Consider the following 25,751-nt stretch of genomic DNA (forward strand, 5'->3'; position numbering starts at 1 on the left):
CAATTTTGTGGGTAAACAGGAATAGCATTTTCTGCTGTTCCATTCATTGTTTATTGTGCTGCAATGATGATGCTCTTGACTGCTCTAATGATCATTGCATCCAATCACTGGACTCCTATGTTATACAATCAAGACCAAATATTGGATGATTTGGTCATAGAGAGAGAGGAATTATTACAGCGGCATTAGAATGAAGCAAGATCTATTAGATAAGTAAAAGCGCTTTACAATAATTTATGCAGTTCCAAATTTGGACCAAATTTCAAACAAGTATTTAGAAGACTATTAAACCAGTTCATTAAAATAATATGTCAGCACAATACAAATTAATCATTTAAAGCATGCAAAAATAAATTTTAATGTATAAATACATCTATGGCTTCTGGCAATCCTTGGTATGACCAGCAATAACTTTTCGCAGTCTGGCCCAGAACAGCTGTTGTCCATCTGCATCTTCTGGCCACTTTAGGTAGGTTTTCTTGTCTAGAATCTTAGTGAGCTTTTGGTAATACTGAAGTTCTTCTCTAGGGATGTCATCCAGGATCACCAGGATGAGGGAATCCTTACTCTCTGCTACAAGCCTGTAAGTTGCCATTCTTATCTCCAAGGAGCACCAGTTACTCTGAAGGTAACTACGTGTGATAACACAGATTGTCCACCTACTGTTATAGATACTGTCCACAATGTTCTCCACAATGTCTCTGCCAATCTCAAAGTCTCGGTTATGGATACACACTTTAAAGAAAGGAGGACCGATTTGTTCCAAGTTATGGAGAAGCTGCTCTGTTACCCACTGTTCATTGTGGCCATTATATGACACAAATACGTCATATTCATAGTGGCCTCTTTTTCGGTGTCTATTACTGAGCCAACATTTGATTGTATAAAACATGTACAGAATATACCACCAGATACTTTCATAGAAGACAGAAATACATATAAATATCAAAGTACTGACGAGTGTAACTAAGAATGCGATGAAACCTAGCTCAGTATTGCAGTTCTGTTCTAAAAAGGAGATTAAATACGGGTACTGTATTTGAGTATTAACAAAACAATGTTGATCATAAAAGTCAAGGAATAAAACTTGTGTTTCAGATTTCACCCACTGACCCAACCATGCAAACTCACATTTACAAAAAAAACTTGTGTCTGGAAGAAAAACATATTTTAGACTTATCATATCGGCCAACACATTGTCTGGAAATCCGTAAATTCTTTCATTTTCCATCATCAAAAGTCGGACTGATTTTAAATCTCGGAACAACACATTTGATCTGTAGTCCTCTATTCCGGAATTTACTAAATGCAAAATTTGTAGGTTTTTCAACCCCAAAAATAGTTTCTGCACATTTAATGCTGGGAAATCATACAGTTCATTTGTATTTTCAAAGTGAAAAAAAGAAAGTTTTGTTAAGTTTTGTAAATTAGAATTAAAGATGTCTGTGTTGGATTTTGAACGTACGTTCGCTATCAAATATATCTTGTCTAAATTTGTAAATTTTCCCAGTGCGATCTCAAATTTTGCATCATAGCAGAGAAGAGAGTAGATATTTGTTAAGTACAGTTCTTTTACTTTGTAAAATGGAAACTCATCACACTTATCAATGAACACATGATGCGAGTCAATGCTCAAACTTTCAAAGTCATTAAAAATGTTGAAGTATTCAGATTCAATTGTCAGCATCGTGTCAAGTGTTTTCAGGGACATCTTTTTCAGTGACTCCATATTCTGTGACCATGACATGCTTACCATGTCTTTAAAATCAATAGCAATCTCTTCAAGGTTTCTTAGATCCTTAAATGCCCAATCACTAATGGTTTCTACAAAATTTTCATTCAAGGTCAGTTGCTTTAAAGAAAAAAGACCTGAAAATGCAAATTCAGTCAAACTATAGAAATGATTACTCTTTAGATGCAGAACTTCCAGAGTCTTCAAACCACGAAATGAATATTTACCGATTGTCTGAATCTTATTGTCATTCAGTGAAAGTGACTTCAGTTTTTTTAGGCATTGAAATTCATCTTTCGTCAGAGAAGCTAAATAGTTAAATGACAAGTTAAGGTGAACAAGCTCCATGGAAACATTCTCAGAGCATATTTCAATTGCGATAATTATATTGTTTGACAAGTTGAGCTCTTTCAGTTTTTTAAATTTCTTCATTTGAGATGCAGTCACATTTTTGACCGAATTGTATGATAAATCCAGAATGCGCAGAAGGTTGCAGGACCCTTTGGATGTATTGATAAACTTAATGCGGTTCTGTGCCAGCTGGAGTTCTCGGATCTTAAAAAGTGATGCATACATACAGATGTTAAAATCAGGAAATGCAGAATTAGAAAATGAAAAAGAGTCAACTACTTGAATCCCAGAATTTTTCAAAGCTGTTACAAGTGAATAAGATATATCAGGTTTAAAAAAGGATAGCTTTGGAAAGTTACATAATGAGTTGTTTTCTAGTGTGGAAATTTGTTTTCCATCTATGTTCAAATAGGAAATATTAAAGTGCATGAAACTGGTATTACCGATGTGATTTTCGTTCATGAGACAGTCTGTTTCTCGGAGTGCAATCAGACTCTCACTAAATAGAGATAATCCTTGCAGATTTTCTAGTTTAGGAAGATACTGAGTTACTGATGATAAAGTTTCAATGTCCTTGTGATCCAGAATAAGATGTTTCAGTTGATGAAGGTTGTCAAATATGGATTTGTTCAGAGATGAAAAGGGGAATCCTCTCAATTTAAGCTCTTGCAGCATATAAAGTCCTCGCAAATCAAGTTCATCAATAAATGGCTGTTGTGTCTGTTGTATCCACAAAACAGAGAGTTTCTGAAGTCTCAAAAAGACCTCAGGTGACATCACAAAATCACCAAATATATAGATATACATTAGGTTTGTAAGATTGGAAAGAGCTTGTGGCTTAATGCTGACATTAAATATCTGCAGATAAAGCCAGTCTGAAGTCACAGGAACTTCTTCTAAGTCTTCTATGGAGGTGTTATGGAACTTACAGACTGCTGCAAGGCTGAAGTTTAGTTGGTCAAATCCGAGAAATTTGAAAGACGTTCTTGTACTGAAAGTATCAAAATATTCATGCTCTATAGTGTCACAGTGCTTCCTTAGCATACCAAGACATGAAGAATAGGTAGCCATGAAGAAGGCTAAGCACACCAGACGAAGAATAGCATCCATGTCATCAGATGTCTTCATGAACTAAATTCAGATGAATAATATATACTAGTCATAGTTTTAAAAGAATTTTCATTTTCAGTTCCTTTTACTAATGAAAAACACAGCAGAGTAAAAGAGAAACGAAAATGTAAATTTAGCATTGAGCAACTTTTACTTGTGTCTGTAGATAAGATTTCTTTGTCATTGTGCTTTAGATGTTACTTTCGATACCTTAAACATTGTACATAAATGTGTATCGTTTATAGAATGTAAATCCACATACCATTACCAGGATAGGTTACTTTTTAAAATACTTCTTTTTAATAAATGTCCTGTTTTCCTATGTTATTTGTAGAAATTGTCATCATTGAGGGCGCATGCCACTGAAGACAGCAAATGGCAGGGCCCATGCCACTCAAAACCAACCGCTAAAAAATATAGAGTATAGTATAACATCCTGCATGCATGTTCAACAATTGTCATGAAGTTAGCTATCACTTGTCCATTATTATAACAATAGTACCATACTGGATGTTGCTGGTGCTGGAATTGCTGTTATAAGTCATTCTTATAGCAATACATAAGGCAATAGAGTAAAGTCTGAAGAGAATACAGAATTATCATCCTGTGATCACAGAATACTTCCCTTATTGATGGTGTGACCTCATTCTTGAAATTCCCATATAGAAAAATAATTGGGTGGCACAGATCACCTATAGGATCCCACTCACAACTTTAGGTTTGCTCAAGGTACTTAGCGGCCTTAGGTGCCTTAAATTATTGGTTACACTGGATAAGGTGCAGCAGCACTGGGACCAGACTAATCAGGAATGAGTTGGTAATATGGTTTTCTGCAAAAACATCAAAAGATTCAATATTGATTTGTACTAGACAGCGTGGAACAAGGAGCTGGGGATTTGGTAGCATAGTCATACAGGCCACAGGTTGGTAACAAGGTCAAACAGGATCAGGATGCAGAATGGTGGAAAGAACAAGGCGGAATGAGGACAGCTCAATTATATAAGGTCAACTTCAAGTTCAAGATTAATACCAAATCAGAGAAGCAATACTTATACGTGGAACAGAGACCAGATTGCGGATAGTTTGAATAAACTAACTTTGATTTTAGATGGCCAGATCGTTGTGCACATTATGCAGACATTATTCTGTGTTCATTGGCCCGCCGTGGTGGCGACTAGGAATGAAAAAAATGTAGCACTTTAGCCAAGTGTAGTAAGTTTGTGGCAGGTTGCCTTGAGAAGTGCCAGACATTGTGAAAGTTTGACTTCCCTGTTTGAAGCCAAATACATTTCATCATTAACTTTTTATAGCAAGAGTTCAAAAGGGAATTTATTCCAGCTGATGATGTTAATACTGTTAGCATTTAGCATTACACTGCTAAAGGTTAGAAAGGATTAGCCTACATCCACAGATCTATGGTTCTCCAAATGTTTGGAGCAATCTTCCTGCAAAGATCATCCAAAAAGTGTACACACTGGTACCCAGGAGAATTCATGCTGTTTGAAAGGCAAATTGTGATCATACCAAAAACTGATTTGATTTACATTTCTTTTTTGTTCATCCCCTTTACAAACATTTTGTTAATTGATAAGAATACATTTTTAAATATTCTATTTTCAAAAGCATTCTCACTTTCCAGTAATTTTTCTCACATTTCCTAAAAGTTTTGCACAGTACTGTATCCTCTGAAATTGCAATACCAAGAAGGATAGTTATGTAATTATGAAAATTACAGGATCGATAGACATGTTCATAATATGTAAATGATAAGAAATTAACACAAATTTTTAAAACATCTAGATCAATTCATTATCAAGAATGAGAATCACATGCAGAAATACCACACTTACACGCCTTGACTGTTGTCCATGAATTTATCTCTGGTTGTTTGAGGAATGTTCTACCACACTGAATGCACATGGGAATGAAAATTATCAAGATCTCCTGCTGGCAGCTCTTTTTTGAAATTGCCAGCTAATGACTTCTCAAATATTTTGCTGTCTGAGGTGAGATCTTCAACTCGCCTCATGCCAGATGCGGCCCTGCATCAAAGAGTGCTATTTATTTACTACTAAGTGATTGCTACTAATTGTCAAAAATCAATGTTATCAAGTAAATCTGCATCATCTGAGGACTGTGGTGCATTGTCCAGTATCTGAAGTGTATATTTTCATATTTTGCAGAACTGGGGTTAGGGGCTGACACTGACAGCTTGGGGCACCTTTGTCTGGGTCCATCACCTTTTATGGTGATAAAGCTACTGATTATATGTGTGTGTGTGTGTGTGTGTGTATACAGCTCTGGCAAAAATTAAGAGACCACCACATCAAAATCCTGTCATGGCCAGCCCAATCTCCAGACTCGAACCCCATTGAAAACCTCTGGAATGTTATCAAGAGTAAGATGGATAGTCAAAAGCCATCAAACAAAGAAGAACTGCTTATATTTTTGCGCCAGAAGCAGTGTGAAAGACTGGTGGAAAGCATGCCAAGACGCATAAAAGCTGTGATTAAAAATCATGGTTGTTCCACTAAATATTGATTTCTGAACTCTTCCTGAGTTAAAACATTAGTATTGTTGTTTCTGAATGATTATGAACTTGTTTTATATATAGTATAAGGCAGCACCCCATAGGCAGACCCCATAGTATAAGGCAGACTCTGTAGTATAAGACACCACCCCATAGGCAGACCCTGTAGTATAAGGCAGCCCTCCCTAGGCAGACTCTGTAGTATAAGGCAGCACCCCCCACAGGCAGAGACTGTAGTATAAGGCAGCATCCCCCCACAGGCAGACCCTGTAGTATAAGGCAGCACCCCCACAGGTAGACCCTGTAGTATAAGGCAGCACCCCCACAGGCAGACTCTGTGGTATAAGGCAGCACCCCCCATAAACAGACTCTAGCATAACGCAGCACCCCCCACAGGCAGCCCCTGTAATATAAGGCAGCACCCCCCACAGGCACACCCTGTAGTATAAGGCAGCACCCCCAAAAGGCAGACCCTGTTATCAAAGGCAGCACACACCCCCATAGGCAGACCCTGTAATATAAGGCAGCACACCCCCACAGGCCGACTCTGTAGTATAAGGCAGCACTCCCCCACAGGCAGACCCTGTAGTATAAGGCAGTACCCCCCATAGGCCGACTCTGTAGTATAAGGCAGCATTCCCCAACAGGCAGACCCTGTAGTATAAGGCAGCACCCCGCACAGGCAGACTCTGTAGTATAAGGCAGCACCCCCCACAGGCAGACACTGTAGTATAAGGCAGCACCCCCCATAGGCCGACTCTGTAGTATAAGGCAGCACCCCCCACAGGCAGACCCTGTAGTATAAGGCAGCACCCCTCACAGGCAGACTCTGTAGTATAAGGCAGCACCCTCACAGGCAGACTCTGTAGTATAAGGCAGCACCCCCCTACAGGCAGACACTGTAGTATAAGGCAGCACCCCCCATAGGCCGACTCTGTAGTATAAGGCAGCACCCCCCACAGGACGACCCTGTAGTATAAGGCAGCACCCCTCACAGGCAGACTCTGTAGTATAAGGCAGCACCCCCCACAGGCAGACTCTGTAGTATAAGGCAGCACCCCCCTACAGGCAGACACTGTAGTATAAGGCAGCACCCCCCATAGGCAGACTCTGTAGTATAAGGCAGCACCCCCCACAGGCAGACCCTGTAGTATAAGGCAGCACCCCTCACAGGCAGACTCTGTAGTATAAGGCAGCACCCCCCACAGGCAGACTCTGTAGTATAAGGCAGCACCCCCCACAGGCAGACTCTAGTGTAAGGCAGAATCCCCCCACAGGCAGACCCTGTAATATAAGGCAGCCCCATTAAGAAAAACAATAAATAAATACTCACCTCTCTTCTTCCTGGTTCCTGCGCTGCTTCCTGCTCCCGCTCACCTCCGGACCGAGGGTGGCGGGCAGTGACGTCATCGCACCTCCTGTCAGTGTCCGCATCGGTGACGTCAGACACTGACAGGGGGATGATGGGAGAAGGAGTGTAGCGCTCCTTCCCTCTTCAATGCGGTCAGCTGCATTGGCTAGATGCCGATACAGCTGACCCTGTGATGACAAAGCGGCCGGGTGGTAGAGCAGGGAGATCAATTCTCCCTGCTTTGCCGCAGAATGTAACTGTATCAGTGTGCTGTGCACGCCAATACAGTTACAGTAGCGTAGCTCCGAGTGGGCGCCCTCTGCCCCCCCGGTAGCTACGCTACTACCAGGTGCGTAACTCTGTGGGGTTCAGACTGTACAGGTGCGTCGCGCTTGTACAGTCTATAAAGGCTTCGCACAGAGTGACGCTCCCAGCGTTATAGATTTTATATATACAGTGGGGCAAAAAAGTATTTAGTCAGTCAGCAATAGTGCAAGTTCCACCACTTAAAAAGATGAGAGGCGTCTGTAATTTACATCATAGGTAGACCTCAACTATGGGAGACAAACTGAGAAAAAAAAATCCAGAAAATCACATTGTCTGTTTTTTTTATCATTTTATTTGCATATTATGGTGGAAAATAAGTATTTGGTCAGAAACAAAATTTCATCTCAATACTTTGTAATATATCCTTTGTTGGCAATGACAGAGGTCAAACGTTTTCTGTAAGTCTTCACAAGGTTGCCACACACTGTTGTTGGTATGTTGGCCCATTCCTCCATGCAGATCTCCTCTAGAGCAGTGATGTTTTTGGCTTTTCACTTGGCAACACGGACTTTCAACTCCCTCCAAAGGTTTTCTATAGGGTTGAGATCTGGAGACTGGCTAGGCCACTCCAGGACCTTGAAATGCTTCTTACGAAGCCACTCCTTCGTTGCCCTGGCAGTGTGCTTTGGATCTTTGTCATGTTGAAAGACCCAGCCACGTTTCATCTTCAATGCCCTTGCTGATGGAAGGAGGTTTGCACTCAAAATCTCACGATACATGGCCCCATTCATTCTTTCATGTACCCGGATCAGTCGTCCTGGCCCCTTTGCAAAGAAACAGCCCCAAAGCATGATGTTTCCACCACCATGCTTTACAGTAGGTATGGTGTTTGATGGATGCAACTCAGTACTCTTTTTCCTCCAAACACGACAAGTTGTGTTTCTACCAAACAGTTCCAGTTTGGTTTCATCAGACCATAGGACATTCTCCCAAAACTCCTCTGGATCATCCAAATGCTCTCTAGCAAACTTCAGATGGGCCCGGACATGTACTGGCTTAAGCAGTGGGACACGTCTGGCACTGCAGGATCTGAGTCCATGGTGGCATAGTGTGTTACTTATGGTAGGCCTTGTTACATTGGTCCCAGCTCTCTGCAGTTCATTCACTAGGTCCCCCCGTGTGGTTCTGGGATTTTTGCTCACCGTTCTTGTGATCATTCTGACCCCACGGGGTGGGATTTTGCGTGGAGTCCCAGATCGAGGGAGATTATCAGTGGTCTTGAATGTCTTCCATTTTCTAATTATTGCTCCCACTGTTGATTTCTTCACTCCAAGCTGGTTGGCTATTGCAGATTCAGTCTTCCCAGCCTGGTGCAGGGCTACAATTTTGTTTCTGGTGTCCTTTGACAGCTCTTTGGTCTTCACCATAGTGGAGTTTGGAGTCAGACTGTTTGAGGGTGTGCACAGGTGTCTTTTTATACTGATAACAAGTTTAAACAGGTGCCATTACTACAGGTAATGAGTGGAGGAAAGAGGAGACTCTTAAAGAAGAAGTTACAGGTCTGTGAGAGCCAGAAATCTTGATTGTTTGTTTCTGACCAAATACTTATTTTCCACCATAATATGCAAATAAAATGATAAAAAAACAGACAATGTGATTTTCTGGATTTTTTTTTCTCAGTTTGTCTCCCATAGTTGAGGTCTACCTATGATGTAAATTACAGACGCCTCTCATCTTTTTAAGTGGTGGAACTTGCACTATTGCTGACTGACTAAATACTTTTTTGCCCCACTGTATATATATATGTATATATATATATATATATATATATATATATATATATATACAGTATATATATACACACTGCTCAAAGAAATAAAGGGAACACTAAAATCCCACATCCTAGATATCATTGAATGAAATATTCCAGTTGTAAATCTTTATTCATTACATAATGGAATGTGTTAAGAACAATAAAACCTAAAAACAATCAACGTAAATCACAACTAATATCCCACGGAGGTCTGGAGTTGGAATGATGCTCAAAATCAAAGTGGAAAATGAAGTTACAAGCTGATCCAACTTGAGTGGAAATACCTCAAGACAAGGAAATCATGCTCAGTAGTGTGTGGCCTCCACATGCCTGTATGACCTCCCTACTGTACAATGCCAGGGCATGCTCCTGATGAGGCAGCGGATGGTCTCCTGAGGATTCTCCTCCTAGACCTGGACTAAAGCATCCACCAACTCCTGGACAGTCTGTGGTGCAAAGTGACGTTGGTGGATGAAGCGAGACATGATGTCCCAAATGTGCTCAATCGGATTCAGGTCTGGGGAGCGGGCAGGCCAGTCCATAGCTTCAAAGCCTTCATCTTGCAGGAACTGCTGACACACTCCAGCCACATGAGGTTGGGCATTGTCCTGCATTAGGCGGAACCAAGGGACAACCGCACCAGCATATGGTCTCACAAGGGGTCTGAGGATCTCATCTCAGTAACTAATGGCAGTCAGGCTACCTCTGGCAAGCACATGGAGAGCTGTGCAGCCCTCCAAAGAAATGCCACCCCACACCATTACTGACCCACTGCCAAACCAGTTATGCTGAAGGATGTTGCAGGCAGCAGATCGCTCTCCACGGCGTCTCCAGACTCCATCACATCTGTCACATGTGCTCAGTGTGAATCTGCTTTCATCTGTGAAGAGCCAGGCACGTCAGTGGCAAATTTGCCAATCCTGCATGGTATTGGGCTGTGAGCACAACCCCCATCTCTGGACGTCGGGCACTCGGACCATCCTCATGGAGTCGGTTTCTAACCGTTTGTGCAGACACATGCACATTTGTGGCCTGCTGGAGGTCATTTTGCAGGGCTCTGGCAGTGCTTCTCCTGCTCCTCCTTGCACAAAGGCAGAGGTAGCGGTCCTGCTGCTGGGTTGATGCCCTCCTACGGCCCTCTCCACGTCTCCTGGTGTACTGGCCTGTCTCCTGGTAGCACCTCCAGCCTCTGGACACTATGCTGACAGACACAGCAAACCTTCTTGCCACAGCTCGCAATGATATGCCATCCTGGATGAGCTGCACTACCTGAGCCACTTGTGTGGGCTGTAGAGTCCATCTCCTGCTACCACGAGTGTGAAAGAACAACCAACATTCAAAACTGACCAAAACATCAGCCAGAAAGCATTGGTACTGATATGTGGTCTGTGGTCCCCACCTGCAGCACCACTCCTTTATTGAGGGTGTCTTGATAATTGCCAATAATTTCCATCTGTTGTCTATTCCATTTGCACAACAGCATGTGAAATTGATTGTCAATCAGTGTTGCTTCCTAAGTGAACAGTTTGATTTCACAGACGTTGATTTACTTGGAGTTATATTCTGTTGTTTAAGGGTATGTGCACATGATTCGTTTGTGGATTTTCCTTGCGGATTCAGAGAAATCCGCAGGTAAAACGCCGTGCGGATTACCTGCGGATTTACTGAGGATTTTGGGCGGAATTCACCTGCGTTTTTACACCAGCAGATTCCTATTAAGGAATAGGTGTAAAACGCTGCGGAATCCGCACAAAGAATTGACATGCTGCAGAAAATAAACTGCAGCAATTCTGCTTGGAATTTTTTGCAGCATGTGCACAGCAGATTTGATTTTCCATAGCTTTACATGCTACTGTAAAATGCATGGAAAACAGCGGCAGATCCGCAGCCAAATCCGCAACGTGTGCACATACCCTAAGTGTTCCCTTTATTTTTTTGAGCAGTGTATATGTGTGTCAATGACATATATATATATACAGTGCCTTGCGAAAGTATTCGGCTCCCTGGAACTTTTCAACCTTTTCCCACATATCATGCTTCAAACATAAAGATACCAAATGTAAATTTTTGGTGAAGAATCAACAACAAGTGGAACACAACTGTGAAGTTGAACGAAATGTATTGGTTATTTTAAATTTTTGAGGAAAATCAAAAACTGAAAAGTGGGGCTTGCAATATTATTTGGCCCCTTTAACTTAATACTTTGTTGCGCCACCTTTTGCTGTGATTACAGCTGCAATTCGCTTGGGGTATGTCTGTTATCAGTTTTATATATTGAAAGACTAAAATTCTTGCCCATTCTTCCCTGGCAAACAGCTCGAGCTCAGTGAGGTTTCATGGAAATTGTTTGTGAACAGTAGTTTTCAGCTCTTTTCACAGATTCTCGATTGGATTGAGGTCTGGACACTTGGCCATTCTAAAGGTACCTTCACACGAAACGACATTATAACGATATCGCTAGCAATCCGTGACGTTGCAGCGTCCTCGCTAGCGATATCGTTTCGTTTGACACGCAGCAGCGATCAGGATCCTGCTGTGATGTCGCTGGTCGCTGAATAAAGTCCAGAACTTTATTTGGTCGTCCGATCGCTGTGTATCGTTGTGTTTGAAAGCAAAAGCAACGATACCAGCGATATTTTACACTGGTAACCAGGGTAAACATCGGGTTACTAAGCGCAGGGCCGCGCTTAGTTACCCGATGTTTACCCTGGTTACTAGCGTAAAATGTAAAAAAAACAAACAGCACATACTCACATTGCGTCCCCTGCAGTCTGCTTCCTCCTCTGACTCAGCGCCGCAAAGTGAAAGTGAAAGCAGCACAGCGGTGACGTCACCGCTCTGCTCTCACTGTACGGCGCTCAGTCAGTCAGGAAGTGGACGCAGGGGGACGTGAATGTAAGTATGTGCTGTTTGTTTTTTTTAGATTTTACGCTGGTAACCAGGGTAAACATCGGGTTACTAAGCGCGGCCCTGCGCTTAGTTACCCGATGTTTACCCTGGTTACCAGGGGACCTCGGCATAGTTGATCGCTGGAGAGCGGTCTGTGTGACAGCTCTCCAGCGACCAAACAGCGACGCTGCAGCGATCGACATCGTTGTCGCTATCGCTGCAGCGTCGCTTCGTGTGAAGGTACCTTAACACCTGGATATGTTTATTTGTGAACCATTCCATTGTAGATTTCGCTTTATGTTTGGGATCATTGTCTTGTTGGAAGACAAATCTCAGTCCCAGTCTCAGGTCTTTTGCAGACTCCAACAGGTTTTCTTCAAGAATGGTCCTGTATTTGGCTCCATCCATGTTACCATCAATTTTAACCATCTTCCCTGTCCCTGCTGAAGAAATGCAGGCCCAAACCATGATGCTGCCACCACCATGTTTGACAGTGGGGATGGTGTGTTCAAGGTGATGAGCTGTGTTGCCTTTACGCCAAACATATCGTTTGGCATTGTTGCCAAAAAGTTGGATTTTGGTTTCATCTGACCAGAGCACCTTCTTGTATATCTTTGAGAAATAGCTTTCTTCTTGCAACTCTTCCATAAATGCCAGATTTGTGCAGTGTACGATTGATTGTTGTCCTATGGACAGACTGTCCCACCTCAGCTGTAGATCTCTGCAGTTCATCCAGAGTGATCATGGGCCTCAGCTGCATCTCTGATGATCAGCTTTCTTTTTGTTTGAGATGAAAATTTAGAGGGACGTCCGGGTTTTGGTAGATTTGCAGTGGTATGATACTCTTTCCATTTCAATATGATCTCTTGCACAGTGCTCCTTGGGATGTGTAAAGTTTTGGAAATCATTTTGTATCCAAATCCGACTTCTCCACAACAGTATCACGGACCTGCCTGTTGTGTTCCTTGGTCTTCATGATACTCTCTGTGATTCAAACAGAACCCTGAGACTATCACAGAGCAGGTGCATTTATACGGAAACTTGATTACACACAGGTGGATTATATTTATCATCATTAGGCATTTAGGACAACATTGGATCATTCAGAGATCCACAATGAACTTCTGGAGTGAGTTTGCTCCACTGAAAGTAAAGGGGCTGAATAATATTGCACGCCCCACTCTTCAGTTTTTGATTTTCAACAAAAATTTAAAATAACCAATAAATTTCATTCAACTTCACAATTGTGTTCCACTTGTTGTTGATTCTTCACCAAAAATTTACATTTGGTATCTTTATGTTTGAAGCATGATATGTGAGAAAAGGTTGAAAAGTTCCAGGGAGCCGAATACTTTCAATAGGCACTGTATATATATCTACCTATACTACGTGTAGACATTTATTTTAGCTATTCTATTTTAACCTGTTAGTGTGATTTTACTGTACACCGCACTGAATTGCCGGCTTTTCAACTGAAGACCCTTGTTCTCCTGTAAAAAAATCCGAAATAAAAAAGCAACAATATCCCATACCTGTCCGCTGTACAGGCAAGTCCCACGCTGTAAATCCATCTCAAGGGGTTAAATACATTTACAACCAGGAGCGCTGCTAATGCTGCCACTCCTGGCTGTTAAAGACTGGGGAATGAATGAAATCCAGGGAACGGAGCTTCAGTAACTAACGGTGTCATCATTCATATGAACTCTTTAGCATGAGAAAATATTGAGAATCTTTCCCACGCTACAGTTCAAAGGAGTTCCTGCCACCAGGGGGCGGAGCCTCGGTGACGTCACCGCTAGTCACCAAAGCTCCACCCCCCTGCATTTCATTTATTCCCCAGTCTTTTACAGCCAGGAGCGGCAGTTTTAGCAGCGCTCCCGGTTGTAAATGTATTTAACCCCTTGAGATGGATTTACAGCATGGGACTTGCCTGTACGGCGGACAGGTATGGGATATTGTTGCTTTTTTATTTCGGATTTTTTTACAGGAGAACGAGGGTCTTTGGTTGGATTGAGCGTACAATAAACATATTAAAAACGTGTATTTCTTTCTTTCAATAAAATACTTTATTCTTAATGTGTGTATTTTTAACACTTTCCTGCTATTGGATTAATAATGGATAGGTGTCTTATTGACACCTCTCTATTATTAACCAGGCTTAATGTCACCTTAATGACATTAACCCCTTATTTCCCCATATGCCAATGTCACAGGGCAGTGGGAAGAGAGAGGCTAAGTGCCAGAATAGGCACATCTTTACAGATGCGCCTTTTCTGGGGTGGCTGAGGGCAGATGATTTTAGCCAGGGGGGCAATAACCATGGTCCCTCTCTAGTCTATTAATATCTGCCCTAAGTCACTGGCTTTCCCTCTCTTGCAGAGAAAATTGCGGTGGAGCCCACACCAGTTTTTTCTGTGAATTAACCCTTTAATTTAACATCTAGAGCCACCAAATTTTGCACACACACACTGCTAACATTATTAGTGAGGGATATATAAAAATATAACGGATATGCAATGGTTTACTGTGTGTAAACCATGTCTCATATCCTGTCGGGTTCGGTAATGATTTAGCAAAAGCCGACAATTGAACTACTGGCTTTTCTGCTACCTAGCGCTGTATGAAATATAAATATATATATGTGTTTCACTGATATATATATATAGACTGTATATATGTTTTCACGAATATTTGAGCCCATGGATCCATTATATGTCCATTTTGCCAGCCGGCGAGAAAATCTCACCGTACGGATGTCATACGGATGACACACGGATACTTTTTGGAGAAAAAATCGCATCCTCACATTAAATACGGATGACATACGGATCAGGAACATTTTTGCGTATCTCGGCCGCAAAAAACGGACCGTAGTTTTATACGTTAGGTGTGACTCCAGCCTTACACTGAGGTTTTATCTAACTGATAGGATAACACTGCCTCATCCTACAAGTAATATCATGTTAATAAAGGGACATAGTTTCTTCGTGAGACACCACATAGCAGAAAACCTAGGTTTCATATTAGTCTGTTCACAAGGCAATCTAATTCTCAGCCCCACAGAGAAAGTAGAAGAGGGGAGATGTAGAAGAGGTAAGTGAGACCATAAGCTTCAGTGACACCACAGTAGTATCCTCTAATATGAAGCACCATTATTTACATTAGTTATGTCTCCTCTCATGGGTTCCATCTTCCGCCGGCTGATATCATCCTGCCGGCAAGGATTCTCCCGGGCTACTCGATTTATCAGAGAAAGCTGAATATTTGCAGCCGGCCTCAGAAACATCTCGAGGTGAGAAAAACCTCCAATGTCTAGCCCTGAAGAAAGTACAGTATGTCCTCCATGAAAGCTGCACTTGTATGGAAGGACTTATTCATGGATCTATCCATGGCCTTCAGACAAGCAGAAGAAGAAGGCCCTCCAAGAACATCTATTCATTCTTCCATGAAATTCTTAATTAAAAAAAACAACTATAAAAATGTGTCTTCAGTGAATGCATATTTTCCCATTACTGAGATAGATGACAATCGGTGCTCGTAAAGTTCTATGCATAGCTATGTGGTTTCAGGACAACTTTCAGCAAATATGTCTGTGTCTGCCTCTTGCTTCTCTTCCCTCCCCTCTTCGTGGAATTTTAAAAGCACCAATACCAATTGTGATCCATCTCCATATAGTGAAACTGTCCTCACTGAATACAGATTTTACCCATAAATTAAGACTAAAAGACCATTCCAGGAGGAGAAAGAAGCTGATTTCTCTGATAAGAAATATTACAAGTTGCTTATTTTTAGGTGTAATATTGATTCATGAAATAAAAAGTAACTGCTGCTTTAATTTTTAACAATGGCAGTCAGTCTACGGAGAAAATGACAAAATTAAGTTCAAAACTTGAACCGAATAACTTTGTAGTAAGAAAATTACAATAATAAGGCAAACAAAAACAATTAGTGAAATGGTAAATTAAGACAATACAATAACAAGACACAAGACACAAACGAAAGGGGAAATATAAGGGAGATAAGGATCTTATGACCAGAAAAAAAAATATTCTGCCATGCAATACTCATAAATGGCATGGAAATTATATGGATACTTAAGTAACATGCAATTTATCGATCACATGCAGCCCAGTAACAGTTCACCAAAGACCATTGAAGGCATCCACTCTACTTAGTAGTAAAGATGGGAGGTTTCTATATTTCTAACATCTTTAATGCATAGTATAGATCTATCAATAATGGAACATGGGGCCTTTTCCAGTTCTTTGTGATTACCGTATTTTTCCGACTATAAGACGCACTTTTTTTCCTCCAAATTTGGGAGGAAAGTGTGGGTGCGTCTTATAGTACGGATATAGCATGTGGGGAGGGGGGCAGCAGCGAGTGGGATCGCAATGATATCCCACTTCAGGATGTCCCCGCTGCCAGAATCAGCTGCTGGGGAAACCACATGGCCCCGCTGATTAAGTGCAGTGAATATTCATTAGCGGCTCCCCGCCCACCAATCAGCTGAGCGGTGAGCGGGGAGCAGCAAATGAATACTGCACTTAAGTAGCGACACACAGTTTCCCCAGCACTGATTCTGGGGAGAATCTGTGTGTCCGGGGGAGGAGGCAGCAGCAGCAGGGGCCAGGAGATCGCTGCATACCTGCCTGTGCTGGACGCTGAGCAGTGTCTGTGGTGCACAAGGAGGACCTGTGTGATGTCAGAAGTGGGCGGGCTGGAGCATCACTTGGCAGCACAGAGCCCTCCCTCTTCTGACATCATCACAGGTCCTTCAGACTCCCACCTAGAATCTGCAGCTTCCTCTTATGTCCTGCGCGTGCGCTGTGGAAAGGCAACAAGAGAGAGGGCTCTGTGTGTGCAGCCATGGGATGCTCCAGCTTTTACCTCACCACAGGCTGGCTCCCACAATTAAGAGGTTAGTCTTTACAAAACACAATAAAGCACTCTGCCACTCCTTTGGTGAACTATAACTCCCAGCATGTCATAGGATCTGCAGGACATGCTGGGAGTTATCGTTCTCCCATGGGATTTTAAAGCAGCACTCCAGTGTTATTTTGCAGTGCTGGAGTGGTGCTTTCACTATAAGCCCTGTGCCCCCATTCTTATACTCACCCTCCAGCATCTTCATATAGTACTTCACAGACACCACACTGGTCCCGCAGCTTCCAACATAATAACGTACTATTATATATAATAACACCACATATAATAGTATGTTATTTATGTTATTAAATATTTTACCACATTTTTTTTGCTTCAAATATTTTTTTCCCTATTTTCCACCTCTAAAACCTGGGTGCGCCTTATAGTCCGGTGCGTCCTATAGTCTGAAAAATACGGTATATACTTTGAATCTCTCAAAAAGTGGAGAAGCAACTTAACATATTTTTCCTTATTGGGAATGAAGGGACATTTAGAAGAAAAATATAGAGGATTCAATGCAATTTGTCTATTTATTACCTTTGAAGTAAGATTTTTACCTATATCCAGTGAGGTTGGATTAAAGCACAAGACCAGAAGATATGAGTTGTGTCTGCTCTTATTTTCTTAGACCACCTCCAACATGTATCCGTCATATGTGGGTAAAGTTTATGACAAAGAGATGGGGTAAGGTACCGGAAAAATAAAATCTTATATTGACTTTCCCTGCTATACACTCACCGGTACACCATGCTAGTAACGGGTTGGACCCCCTTTTGCCTTCAGAACTGCCTCAATTCTTCGTGGCATAGATTCAACAAGGTGCTGGAAGCATTCCTCAGAGATTTTGGTCCACATTGACATGATGGCATCACACAGTTGCCGCAGATTTGTCGGCTGCACATCCCAAAGATGCTCCATACAAGGCAGGATGGATCCATGCTTTCATGTTGTTTACGCCAAATTCTGACCCTACCATCCGAATGTCGCAGCAGAAATCGAGACTCATCAGACCAAGCAACGTTTTTCCAATCTTCTACTGTCCAATTTCGATGAGCTTGTACAAATTGTAGCCTCAGTTTCCTGTTCTTAGCTGAAAGGAGTGGTACCCGGTGTGGTCTTCTGCCATCTGCCTCAAAGTTCGACGCACTGTGCGTTCAGAGATGCTCTTAGGCCTACCTTGGTTGTAACGGGTGGCGATTTGAGTCACTGTTGCCTTTCTATCAGCTCGAACCAGTCTGCCCATTCTCCTCTGACCTCTGGCATCAACAAGGCATTTCCGCCCACAGAACTGCCGCTCACTGGATTTTTTTTCTTTTTCGGACCATTCTCTGTAAACCCTAGAGATGGTTGTGCGTGAAAATCCCAGTAGATCAGCAGTTTCTGAAATACTCAGACCAGCCCTTCTGGCACCAACAACCATGCCACGTTCAAAGGCACTCAAATCACCTTTCTTCCCCATACTGATGCTCGGTTTGAACTGCAGGAGATTGTCTTGACCATGTCTACATGCCTAAATTGCCGCCATGTGATTGGCTGATTAGAAATTAAGTGTTAACAAGAAGTTGGACAGGTGTACCTAATAAAGTGGCCAGTGAGTGTATATACAGAGTGTCCCGGTCAAAAGTCAGGCCCCTCTGAAGGTAACTCCGTCAAAATCAGAGGTGAAGGAGTTTCCCCTATGCGTCCTCACTGGAGAGGAGGACGAGACAGTAACAGAGGAGCCCAGCTTCCCTAACTTAGAGGTGCCTGAAGAGAACTTTGGGACTGTACAGCTTCGGGACCTCACATTAAAGGTGGCATTTGAGAATGTGACTGTATGTAATGGGGTTGCTCAAGAGCCGAGGGCTGACACCAGGTTCCCTCATTATGCAGTACATGGTGAATTGTTGTATCGGGTGACCAAACTGAGTGGAAGAGATAGTAGAGCAGTTGTTAGTTCCAGGACCCTAAAGGCAGAGGGTTTTAGACATGGCCCATTCACATGTTTTGGGTGGACATCTGGGGGTGGAGAAAACTTAGGAGAGAGTGTTACAGAGGTTCTATTGGCCAGGGTTTTACCGAGAGATCCTGAATTATTTTAGGTCCTGCCCACTTGTCAGAGAACTGCTCCTTCTTCTCACTTCTGAAGCCCCTTAGTTCCCTTGCCTGTGATAGAAATCTCCTTCGAGAGGATTGCTATGGACCTGGTAGGTCACCTCATTAAATCTGCACACGACCATCATTATATCTTAGTGATCATGGACTACGCGACTCAGTACCCAGAAGCAATACCCCTGAGGAAGTCTTCAGCTAAGAGTATAACCCGGGAACTTGTCCATATCTTTGCCTGGACCGGCTTGCACAAGGAGATTTTGACGGACCAGGGGACTCAATTTATGAGCAAAGTGATGCGGGAGCTGTGTAGAGTCCTCCAGATTGCCCAGCTATGAACCTCAATTACCATCCGCAGACTGACGGACTGGTGGAGCGCTTCAACAAGACCTTGAAGGCCATGCTCAAGAGGATCGTTGAGAAGGATGGTCAGGACAGGGACTATTTGCACCCGTTCCTGCTCTTCTCTATCAGAATATCAAACAGAGGCAACAAAGGAATGCTTAGGCTGGTTTCACACTTGCGTTGTGCAGAGCTGCGGAGGGCTGTACTTCCTCGTACTTCCTCTGTTAAGCCCCGCCCACTGCCGCACCTCTTCCATTCAGCTCTGCCTATGTCGGCATGCCTCCTGCGTACCTATCTTTAACATTGGGTACGCAGGCCATGCAAATGTATTGTATGCTGATGCCTCCGCATGTGTCATTTTGACGCTGCGCCGAACTGCGTCAAACGCAACATGTTGCATTTTGTTGTGGTCAGTGCAGCACAATGCATCCGCATACATTTGCATGGTCTGCGTACCCAATGTTAAAGATAGGTATGCAGGACGCATGCCGACGCAGGCGGTGCTGAATGGAAGAGGTGTGGCAGTGGGTGGGGCTTAATGGAGGAAGTACGAGGAAGTACGCAGCCCTAAGTAGCTCTGCACAATGCAAGAGTAAAACCAGCCTTAGTGGTAGCAGGGTGTCTATTGTACTTCAGTAAGTTTATAGTATACATTCAAATAAGAGTGATATCCCTGCTACCAAGAAGACGGACCTGAGTGATAATAGGTGGACAGTTGGAAAATTACGGAGAAACACAAAAGAACAAAGAAACCGACCATATAGTCCAAGGTATTATAGTGAAAAAAGTCAATTTATTCAGTAAGTCAGGTAAAAACAATGGAAAAAACTACAATGAATGAAGTAAGATAAAAATATAAAATTTCGCAATAAGGACGCTCACCCAGGACAATAACAACAATAAAACTGAGTGGAAGGGTGCCAAAAATGGTATGCACAGCACAACGAGTAGTATACATAATAATGTAAAACATCAAGCAGTATTGAGCAAAGTGTATGCGGGTGAGATAAAGTATGTTGTGCAATATAGCAGGTGTGGGTGTTACCATAAATTCATAATAAATAGAAAAGTATAAGCTATTAGAATGTTAGAGCACCAGGCTGCACAAGGAGCAGATACATTGTGTCGAGGAAAGAAGATCATCGAAAAGTGTAAGGCAATAGATCCAAAGTGGAGGGTAACTTACAGGGTAACTTACAAGTAATAATGCAGATCTCTGGCTCCTGGATGCAGAGGACGCTGTCACGAAAGTTAGCTGATATTCTACATTGTGAGAGGTTTGGAAGCTTAGTATTTATTTATATTCGGTCATATCAGAGAAGACTAAATTATAATCTCCCCTAGAAACAGACAGCTGGGGCAAATTAGACAGTTTCGATAAGACACGTGTTAAGAAAATTATTTGAGAGTGCAGCCTACATGTGGGGGTATATGTAGGGGGTGTAGGCTTTATGTGGGTGTACATATTAGGGGCGCAGGCTACATTTGGGGGTACATATATGGGAGTGCAGGATACATGTGGATTGTACATATAGAGGGTGCAGGCTATATTAGGGTAAATGTGGGGGTACATATAGGGAGTGAAGGCTATATGTGGGGTACATATGTGGGTGTAGGCTATAAGTGAGGGAACATGTGGGGGTGCACAGGGCCGCCATCAGGGCATTACAGGCATTACTGCTGTATGGGGCCCGGTCAGCAGCAGTACACAGAGGGGCCCGCAGATCCGGGCCCCCACTGTTGTGCTTCTACTGATCGGGCCCCATCATGCACTAAAATACTGTGCACTGCGGCGCACACGTCGGCGCTGGGGCCCGGGAGCCGTCTTGGAGCTGTGCACGGCCGTTACCTAGCTCGGCAGGTCCTGACTACAGCCCACCCATCCATTCTAGCCAGTAGGGGGGGGGGGCCCTGTCACATGAAGGGGCCCACGGGGAGCCAGGGCAGGGCCACTTCTGTGACGAGGGAGAACACCGCATAGGAGCAGAGCAGAGCAGTATAACGTCTGTTCCCGTCTGACAAGCTGCACGCTGGCTACTAGCACAGTGACGGCTGCAGAGTCTCCCTCCTGCAGTGAATGGTTTCGCCCGTCTGACCTGATCCTGAAGCTTTTCCTGGCTGCAGTTTTCCTCACTCTGTGCACGCTGGGATTGGCTCAGGCACGCTGGGTCCTAGTGCACACACCCTGCATTTCACTGACACTTCCTGGTCCTGCAGTGCAAACTTTATCAGTAAGTGCTGGGGATGGGACATTTTAGGTTTATTAAATTCAGGTATGTCACTGTGAGACCCTTGGGGTATTGTGGGGGCTGAAAGTGAGTGAGGGGGGACAGGGTACTGGGGGATGAATGTGTGCCCATGGGGGTATTGTGGGTGAGGGGGGACAGGGTACTGGGGGGTGAATGTGAGACCATGGGGGTGTTGTGGGGGAGGGGAGACAGGACATTGGGGGGTGAATGTGAGACCATGGGGTGTTGTGGGGGAGGGGAGACAGGGCATTGGGGGGTGAATGTGAGACCATGGGGGTGTTGTGGGGGCTTAAGGTGGGTGAGGTGGGACAGGGTACTGGGGGGTGAATGTGACACCATGGGGGTATTGTGGGGGAGGGGGGACAGGGTACTGGGGGGTGAATGTGAGACCATGGGGGTGTTGTGGGGGCTGAAGGTGGGTGAGGTGGGACAGGGCACTGAGGGGTGGATGTGAGACGATGGGGGTATTGTGGGGGAGGGGGACAGGTCACTGGGGGCTGAATATTATAATGTTATGTTATGATAGTATATGTACGGGGAGGCTGGAGATGGGGGTAGGAGGCCTTTGATACGTTCCACCTGGGTATTTTATGAGTGTTAGTATAAGGAGCCCCCATACAGTAACCAAGAGCTGCATCACATTTACAGCACCACTTCCAGGTGCTGACAATCCTCGTCCCCTGCCCTGTCTGATACTCACCTTCTGGCGTCTTCATCTGTTTTAGGCTACGTTCACATTTGCGTTGTGCTCCGCAGCGTCGGCGACGCAACGCACAACGCAAATGTGAACGCATGCACAACGCAGCGTTTTGTGACGCATGCGTCCACTTTTGCATGGTTTTGGGCGCAGAAAAAACTGCTCTGCGCCCTGACGCATGTGTCAAAAAACGCAAGTGCAACGCATGTCCATGCGCCCCCATGTTAAATATAGGGGCGCATGACTCATGCGGGGACGCTGCAGCGCCCGACGCTGCGGCGCAGAACGCAAATGTGAACGTAGCCTTAGTCTCTGCTTGGCTCCGTCTCTTGCAGTTTGTGGCCTGTCCGAGGCTCCAGTGTTTCATGGAGCAGCACAGAGGTCACTAATCAGTGTGAGTCTGTGGGAGCCTCGTTCTGGCCTCGTTCTCACTCTCAGGCTATGTGCACATGGTGCGGATTGGCCGCTGCGGATCTGCAGCAGTTTTCCATCTGGTTTACAGTACCATTTAAACCTATGGAAAACCAAATCCACAGTGCACATGGTGCGGAAACGCTGCATTGTATTTTCCGTAGCATGTCAATTCTATTTGCAGATTCCGCAGCATTTTACACCTGCTCCTGTATAGGATTCCGCAGGTGGTAAAATGTGCCTCAAAATACTGAATACGCCGGAGGATGAGTAAATGTCCATCAAACTGTGTATACGGGAGCTGTGGGTCCATCATACTGTGTATAAGGTAGCTGTGCACACATCATACTGTGTATAAGGGAGCTGCGGGTCCATCATACTGTGTATAAGGGAGCTGTGAGTCCATCATACTGGGTATAAGGGAGCTGTGAGTCCATCATACTGTGTATAAGGGAGCTGTGTGTCCATCATACTGTGTATAAGGGAGCTGCGGGCCCATCATACTGTGTATAAGGGAGCTGCGGGCCCATCATACTGTGTATAAGGGAGCTGTGGGCCCATCATACTGTGTATAAGGGAGCTGCGGGCCCATCATACTGTGTATAAGGGAGCTGTGTGTCCATCATACTGTGTATAAGGGAGCTGCGGGCCCATCATACTGTGTATAAGGGAGCTGTGTGTCCATCATACTGTGTATAAGGGAGCTGCGGGCCCATCATACTGTGTATAAGGGAGCTGTGTGTCCATCATACTGTGTATAAGGGAGCTGCGGGCCCATCATACTGTGTATAAGGGAGCTGCGGGCCCATCATACTGTGTATAAGGGAGCTGCGGGCCCATCATACTGTGTATAAGGGAGCTGCGGGCCCATCATACTGTGTATAAGGGAGCTGTGTGTCCATCATACTGTGTATAAGGGAGCTGTGTGTCCATCATACTGTGTATAAGGGAGCTGCAGGCCCATCATACTGTGTATAAGGGAGCTGCGGGCCCATCATACTGTGTATAAGGGAGCTGTGGGCCCATCATACTGTGTATAAGGGAGCTGCAGGCCCATCATACTGTGTATAAGGGAGCTGCGGGCCCATCATAATGTGTATAAGGGAGCTGCGGGCCCATCATACTGTGTATACGGGAGCTGCGGGTCCATCATACTGTGTATAAGGGAGCTGTAAGTCCATCATACTGTGTATAAGGGAGCTGTAAGTCCATCATACTGTGTATACGGGAGCTGCAGGCCCATCATACTGTGTATAAGGAAGCTGTGGGCACATCATACTGTGTATAAGGGAGCTGGGGGTCCATCATACTGTGTATACGGGAGCTGCGGGCCCATCATACAGTGTATAAGGGAGCTGCGGGCCCATCATACTGTGTATAAGGGAGCTGCGGGCCCATCATACTGTGTATAAGGGAGCTGCGGGCCCATCATACTGTGTATAAGGGAGCTGCGGGCCCATCATACTGTGTATAAGGGAGCTGCGGGCCCATCATACTGTGTATAAGGGAGCTGCGGGTCCATCATACTGTGTATACGGGAGCTGCGGGTCCATCATACTGTGTATAAGGGAGCTGTAAGTCCATCATACTGTGTATAAGGGAGCTGTAAGTCCATCATACTGTGTATAAGGGAGCTGTAAGTCCATCATACTGTGTATAAGGGAGCTGCGGGTCCATCATACTGTGTATAAGGGAGCTGTAAGTCCATCATACTGTGTATAAGGGAGCTGTAAGTCCATCATACTGTGTATACGGGAGCTGCAGGCCCATCATACTGTGTATAAGGAAGCTGTGGGCACATCATACTGTGTATAAGGGAGCTGGGGGTCCATCATACTGTGTATACGGGAGCTGCGGGCCCATCATACTCTGTATAAAGGAGCTGGGGTCCATCATACTGTGTATAAGGGAGCAGTACATCATACTGTGTATACAGGAGTTGCGGGCCCATCATACTGTGTATAAGGAAGCTGGGGGCCCATCATACTGTGTATAAGGAAGCTGGGGGCCCATCATACTGTGTACAGGGGAACTGTGAGGGACATCATACTGTTTGACGGGAGCTGCCGGCCCATCATACTGGGTATAGGAAACTGTGAAGGCATATTGTGCATATGGGAGCTGTTGGCCCATTACACTGTATATAGGGGAGCTCTGGGGGGCATTATACTTTCTATAGTGGAGTTCTGTCAGCATTATACTGTGTATAGGGGAGCATTGGGCTCATTATAGGGGAGCAGTGGGAACATCATACTGTGTAAATAGGGGAGAAGTGAGAACATCATACGGTGTAAATAGGGGAGAAGTGAGAACATCATACAGTGTATCGGGGAGTTATAGAATCATCATACTGTGTATAGGGGAGCTGTGGGGGCCTTAGACTGTGTATAGGGAAGCTTTAAGCTCACCATACTGTGTATAATGGAGCAGTACATGAGGGAACTTAGGGGACATTATTAAATGTTAAGTGGGCACTTAAGCATCATTGTTATAGGGGCACTCGGAGTATTGTGACCATCAAAGTTGCATATGGTCACAATATGGCGGTAAAGTCAATGATCGTTTTTTTATAGAGATTTATTTTCAATAACAGTAGGGTCATATTCTGAGGCTCCCCTATATTCACAACTAGAGTGCGCAACCGTAGCTGTAATCAGGGTTAGCTGGTTAGGGGCCCACTCAGATGTTTCGCCCCCCCTAAGTTGAAACCCTAGCTACGCCTCTGATTCTAGCAGTCTCAGTAGTGAATGTGCTAGAATGTAGGGGCTCCTGTCAGGTCCTCTCAGCAGCCCATACATTCTAGCTGCTGCTTCACTGCTGGAAACACTAGACGCCCCGGAACGACTGAGGGAAGTATAAAAAACATTTTTATTTTTGTTTTTTTAAATGGGTGAGGTGGGTGAGAGTGAGCCTGCAGATGATGAAGTGTGTTTAAGGGGGCACTGCGCATGATGAAATGATAGGGGGCTGCAGATGATGAAGTGTG

General features: G+C 44.1%; 1 protein-coding gene across 1 annotated transcript; it reads right to left on the reverse strand.

The window, feature by feature from the left end:
- Positions 1-243: 243 nt before the first annotated feature.
- LOC143768450 (uncharacterized) lies at positions 244-3,204 on the reverse strand. Its single transcript, XM_077257130.1, has one exon. It carries the CDS (start codon positions 3,191-3,193, stop codon positions 374-376), a length of 2,820 nt encoding a protein of 939 aa, XP_077113245.1. The 5' UTR covers positions 3,194-3,204; the 3' UTR covers positions 244-373.
- Positions 3,205-25,751: the final 22,547 nt, after the last annotated feature.

The sequence above is a fragment of the Ranitomeya variabilis genome, chromosome 4 (assembly GCF_051348905.1).
Source record: "Ranitomeya variabilis isolate aRanVar5 chromosome 4, aRanVar5.hap1, whole genome shotgun sequence".
Taxonomy (NCBI): Eukaryota; Metazoa; Chordata; class Amphibia; order Anura; family Dendrobatidae; genus Ranitomeya; species Ranitomeya variabilis.